General features: G+C 42.2%; 1 protein-coding gene across 4 annotated transcripts in view; it reads right to left on the minus strand.

The window, feature by feature from the left end:
* The window catches only part of HEATR1 (HEAT repeat containing 1), a 52,919-nt gene extending 50,486 nt beyond the window's left edge, over window positions 1-2,433 (minus strand). Inside the window, exons 1-2 of one of the 4 annotated variants that reach the window (XM_075126916.1) lie at window positions 2,414-2,433; window positions 1,615-1,780 (exon numbers count right to left, since the gene is read on the minus strand). In XM_075126916.1, the coding sequence (XP_074983017.1) occupies window positions 1,615-1,756 (142 nt within the window). In that variant the 5' untranslated portion in view covers window positions 1,757-1,780; window positions 2,414-2,433. Of the gene's footprint in view, window positions 1-1,614; window positions 1,781-2,278 lie in introns of all 4 variants that reach the window. The other 3 variants (XM_048843789.2, XM_048843792.2, XM_048843790.2) reach the window with 3 other exon arrangements.
* Between the last annotated feature and the right edge of the window lie 3,567 nt (window positions 2,434-6,000).

Below are 6,000 nucleotides of genomic sequence, written 5' to 3' on the forward strand. Positions count from 1 at the left end.
GAATCATCAACATTAGTCTGCTATTTCATACTGCACTCCTGTACATCACTTTCATTGAATGAGTCATGCAAACTAAACTATTATGGTCAAATGTTTTCCCCCCTCCCATAACTGTAATGTCATACTGTTACACAAAGTATATTTTGCCACACTAGAGATAGATACAACAATTCAAGCAGGCAAGCATAGTTTACTAGAGATCTGGGGACAGGAGTAGAAACCAGTAACTCTGTAATTCTAATTCCCACTCTGACAGTAAAGTTCCATCTGTGAATTTGGACAAATCATACCCTCCCTCTGCCTCAGTTTCTTCATCTGTAAAATCAGTACTTATTGCTCTTGCCTTATAGGAATGTTACAAGGAGCAAAATGCTATAACAATGGTAAAAAGTATTAAGTGTCTACTATGTACAGAACACACAGCAGAATAACCAAAATGGAATTTTCTACAGACGATCACTGAACATGTCTAGGAGCGGAGCTTTTGCTGCATTTAGAGAGTTTTTAAATTGGCGGGGGAAAAGTACAGCATAACTTTTCACCAAAATACAAGCATAAGAAATTAAAAACTTTTTAGAACTAAACTAAAATACATTATTTTCTGATCTATGAGATACATAGGCATGATGCAAAGAACAGCGTATATAGCCAATGAGTTGTTCTTCCTTTTACAGCATAATAAAATTTTAAAAAAAACTATTTCATTATTGTAGACAGGCTTGTAAATACTACAAACTAAGTGCAAAGTGACTTTGGGTGCAAGTAAAGCAAGGAAACCAACCAACAGAGGGAGACATGAGAGAAACAAATGTTCAAATACATCAGGGGTTCGCAAGCTGATGGTTGGGACCCCTCAGGGGGTGGTGAGGTTATTATAGGGGGGGTTGCAAGCTGTCAGCCTCCACCCCAAACCCCGCTTTACACCCAGCATTTATTATGGTGTTAAATATATTAAAAAGTGTTTTTAATTTATAAAGAGGGAGGGGAAAATCGCACTCAGAGGCTTGCTATGTTAAAGGGGTCACCAGTTCAAAAGTTTGAGATCCACTGAAATACATGGATTCTCTTGGTGCTTAAATTCAAAGTTAACAGATACCTATGTTACATTAGATATAGATTGAGATAAGCTAAAAGGTCATCATCATGTTAAAACGAGGTCGATTTAATAAACTAGGTTAAAAGTAGTTTCAGGTACTACGCTTGCCCCGGAATCTCTCTCGTAACTTCTGAGGTTTTACAAACACATTTTTCTATTTTAAGAAGTTTTACTCTCCTACATTCCAGTGGGAAAGACTTACACAAATAGGGAGACTATAAAAGAGAAAGAGAAAACTAACTAAATCGAAGTGCTTTCAAAGGCACAAAGAAAAATAGGACAATTTTTCCTCTAATCACTTTCAGTCATAGTGTTACCCACGACAGAAGATCATAACATTTTCTGACAGAAATGTGGCGTTTAAGCATCCGATGAAGTGAGCTGTAGCTCACGAAAGCTCATGCTCAAATAAATTGGTTAGTCTCTAAGGTGCCACAAGTACTCCTTTTCTTTTTGCGAATACAGACTAACACGGCTGTTACTCTGTAAGCTGACAGTGTCTCAATCGTGGCACTTACCTATTGCAAAGAAGGTGTCTCTGTCAATATTGGCAGCTTCCTTGCAATCAAACAGCAAGGATGCTGCTTCACTTCGAGACAAAAGGCTGGGGTCATTCTGAGGGAGAGCGAGCCGTTTCAGCTGGTGGGCGAGGGACGTCATTTTTTATATTTCTCTGGCAAAAGCCTAAATGTTAAAATAAGTAAAATAAAACTCACCACACACAAACAAAGCAACCCTGCAACAAACGGCATTTGATCTCTGCCCTAGTTTTCAGCAGAGCCTGAGTTTACCGACAATAAAATACCAGAGCAACTGACTGAAGGCGAGTTGGTACCAAGGCGTTCAGCGGGCACACGCGGGTGTAGCGCGGGGACGGGGCATACCAAGTTCTTGCATGTTCACACTGCTGCGTTCCCGGTGACTCGCCACCACCCCGACACAGAGCAATTCATCACCCCCCGGCGGCCGGGCCCAGCGCGCTGAAAAATTTCCCAGAACACAAGCTCTGCCCAAGCACCCGGGGTGTTTCCATGCAGCAGGGGCCAGACACCCCAGCGCTGCCGGCCCGAGAGGGGGGCGGGAGTGGGGGACGCTGGCTCTGCCCGAGCCTCATGGGGGGTCCCCGCCGCCCAAGCACCCGGGAGCTGGCGGGAGGGGGGGGATGGCTCTGCCGGTCCCTACCGAGCTCCCGCCGCACGCGCCTTGAGAGGCAGAGAAGCGAGGCGACCTACCCCGCGGCCACGTGCGTCAAGCAGCCTCACCTCTGACCCGGAACCGGTAGCGCTGAAGGGGGCAAAAAAAACAACAACAACAAACCCGGCACGGCCAGTTGGGAGACTGAGCATGCGCGCCCCAAGTCAAGTGGCGCGCTCTGGGCGGGGCTGGGGGCCCGCGAGCTGGCTCGGAGTGCGCGCGACCCGCGCCGCAGTCGACAGCAGAGCGCTCGAGCCTCTCGCGTGCAGTCGCTGCGTGGGATGGGGCGGGGTTGAGCCGCGCTGCCGGGGGTTCGCTGTGTGTAAGCAGGCGTCGGTCCCTGCTACGCCTTGGCTGTGGGGCGGGGCGCCCCTAGCGGCGGGAGGCAGCGCGGCCAGTTCTGTGGTTTGGGAGTTGCGGGATGTTTTGAAGCAAGCTTCCAGCTCGCGTGGTGGTGCCGGGACCATTGCAGCTGTGAAGCCCCAAGGCCCCAAAACCAGAGGGCAAATAAGAACTACCCATAATGTGTCAGTTTCCTAAGCTTAGAAGCTGCCTGGGAGAGGGACCATTATTTTGCCTTGGGATTGTACAGCACCTAGCACAGCAGCAGGGTCTTCTAAGCCCCACTGAAAATAATTATTAATGTAAAATCTCATTAATTTTAAGAACGGCTCTTGATTTTTGAGTGCTTGGGGTTGGCAATGCTGAAAAATGACCCATCTTCCTACCAAATAGCTTCAGAAGGTCCCGTGCTGTGTAATATAAAGCCACCGGCCAGTTTAAAACCCTTATTTGTTACACTCAGGGATAATGTACTCAAAACCAAAATGAGAATGTGTTTTGTGAGAAAGTGGGAGAAATAGGGGGGAAATCAAAATTAAAGCCAATAAAAATTAATTTAAAATTTTGATTCTGTTTTTAATCAAAATTTGATCCCCAAAAGCAAATAATTCATGTTTTCCTTGATTTTTCACCCATTTTTCAACAAACAATGGAAATGATTTACTTTTTTAATTTTGAAAGTCTGAGAACATTTTTGTGAAATTATTTTCCTCTACAATTAAGACCGTGACAAATTTATTGCCCACTAATGCTACCTTAGGCAGCAATAACTTGCAATGTAAATGCAAACAACCAATACAAGTATAATCCTATATCTTGGAAAGATTTATGCACGTGCTTAATTTTAATACTAGAAGTAGTTCCATTGACTTCAGTGGGACTATGCACAGTGTAAAGTCAACCATGTGTGTAAATCTTTATAGGACTTAGGCCACAAAGAGCAACTGAAGGCTGATCTCATTCCTGAGAATGTCTTTCCTGCACCAGAAGAGAGATTGAGTTAATTTTGCGTAGTCCGTAGCTACTGTTAATGTGGCATACATCTGGGATAAAGGTAGTGCATGCTACTGTTACTGCATCGTGCACAGATGTTTAGGGTTACTAAACTGCTGTTTTAATGATAGGGGATTATGGAGAGGATACTGCTTGTTTATATGGTTAAGTGGCATGTACCTTGCCTGTAAATCAAGATGCTAGTTTCACATTTTTCTGCATAGTTTACTGCTATGTACATCTTTTTCCTCCACAAGGGTGTCCTGCAACCCTCTTTTATTAAGCATAGTTTAACCCTCTGTGTGCTTAATAAAGCACACTTCCATGTTTTAAAACCCCACACATTACTGAAGAGTATACTTTTTGCAAAAGACAGAGCTATTAAAAAAGTGTTTACCAGGTTACCATAGACATGTCATTAAAATCAGTATTTATTAGCAATATGATTATTTCAAATACTCTTGTTCAGAAAAGGCAAACAGGAAGTGCTCTGTTATAAATTCTGAAAGTTGTACAGGTTTTTCATGCACCTCTAGAAAAACGCCTCATTAAGGCTGGAGTGTCTGCTGTTTTGTTTTGTTAAACGCAAAGCAGCAAGGGTTCAGAATCCTCTCAAGAGCTCCCATATGGAGTTAATTAGGTGCACTTAAAGGGGAGCTGACTGAGCCGTTTCCCCTGTGGGAAGACAGAGGTGTTTTTGATCAAACATTAGCATCGGGAATTCTGGTAAAATATATAAATATAGGGATTATGGGGAAAGGTGGTTGGTTGGTTGGTTTTTTAATTCCCTAACAGTAAAGCTTAATAAAGGCAGAGACATTTCTCAAGTTTGTGTTATTTGTGTTAAACTAGGACTCCTGAGATAAACTTTGAACTTCAGACGCTTTTTTTATGTTTAAGCCTGAGCCGTCACTTCAAGTTGTTCAGACTCTGGTGCTAGTACATAGCCCTGATAATGGTTATTGCGTTATGGTAAAGGTATCATAGCTCAGATTAATCCTGTAACTAGTTACTGGTAATCGCTTTTGAAGATTGAAGTAAATCAGATAAGCCATTTTTGAATTCTGTGTTTGGGGGGGGAAAACAACTTTTTATGTTTTAAAATCTTTGTGATTTTTGTGAATTCATAGTTAGAAAATAGCTTGCTTTAAGTATCTACATTTGTGACTAACTTAATCCCCTGTGAGAATTAGCGCACAGGTCATGTCTGAAAAGATTTGGTTAAGAGATACAAAAGCTGGAAACTAGGGCTGTCAAGCGATTAAAAAAGATTAATCGCACAATTAAACAATAATAGCATACCATATATTTAAATATTTTTGGATGTTTTCTAAATTTTCAAATATATTGATTTCAATTACCACACAGAATACAAAGTGTACAGTGCTCACTTTATATTTATTTTTATTACAAATATTTGCACTGTAAAAAAACAAAAGAAATAGTATTTTTCAATTCCCCCATTACAAGTACTGTATTGTAATCTCTTTATCATGAAAATTGAACTTATAAATTTAGAATTATGTAAAAAAATAACTGCATTCAAAAACAAAAGAATGTAAAACTTTAGAGCAGGGTTTCCCAAACTTGGTTTGCGGCTTGTTCAGGGTAAGCCCCTGGCGGGTTGCGAGACACTTTGTTTACCTGAGCGTCTGCAGGTATGGCTGCTCCCAGCTCCCAGTGGCTGCAGTTCGTCGTCCCAGGCCAATGGGAGATGCGAGAAGCAGCGCAGGCCAGGCCACCACTTCCTGCAGCTCCCATTGGCCGGGAACCTCACCCTTAGAGGATTTCCAGTAAGCTTCCTTTTAAAGACTATTCTCCTTCTAGTCTGGGTCCAGCAATTACTCACCCCCTGAAGTTACTGTCCTTTGTTCCAGTTTCTTTCAGGTATCCTTGGGGGTGGAGAGGCTCTCTCTTTAGGCAGCTGAAGACCAAATGGAGGGGTCTCCCCAGGGTTTAAATAGACTTTCTCTTGTGGGTGAACAATCCTCCCTCCCTTTGTGTGGAAGTCCAGCTACAAGATGGAGTTTTGGAGTCACATGGGCAAGTCACATGTCCATGCATGACTCAGAACATGGTTCACATGTTCCTTGAACGTCCTCAAGTAGACTTTCTTATGTGGGTTAGAGCATTCCAAGATCCATTGTTCATTAAGTGCTTCTTGACTGGGCACTTAATTTGCACATTTCTTTCTCAAGAAACTGACCAAATGCTTTATAAAGGTTACTTAAAAATCAAGCCAATATTCTTAACTTCAAATACAAAAATGATACATGCATAAAATAGGATTAATAGATTCAGTAGATCATAACCTTTACAGAGATTGTTACATGGCATATGTAGCATAAAACATATTCTAGTTATGTCATATATAC

Source organism: Caretta caretta, chromosome 3, assembly GCF_965140235.1.
Source record: "Caretta caretta isolate rCarCar2 chromosome 3, rCarCar1.hap1, whole genome shotgun sequence".
NCBI lineage: Eukaryota > Metazoa > Chordata > Testudines > Cheloniidae > Caretta > Caretta caretta.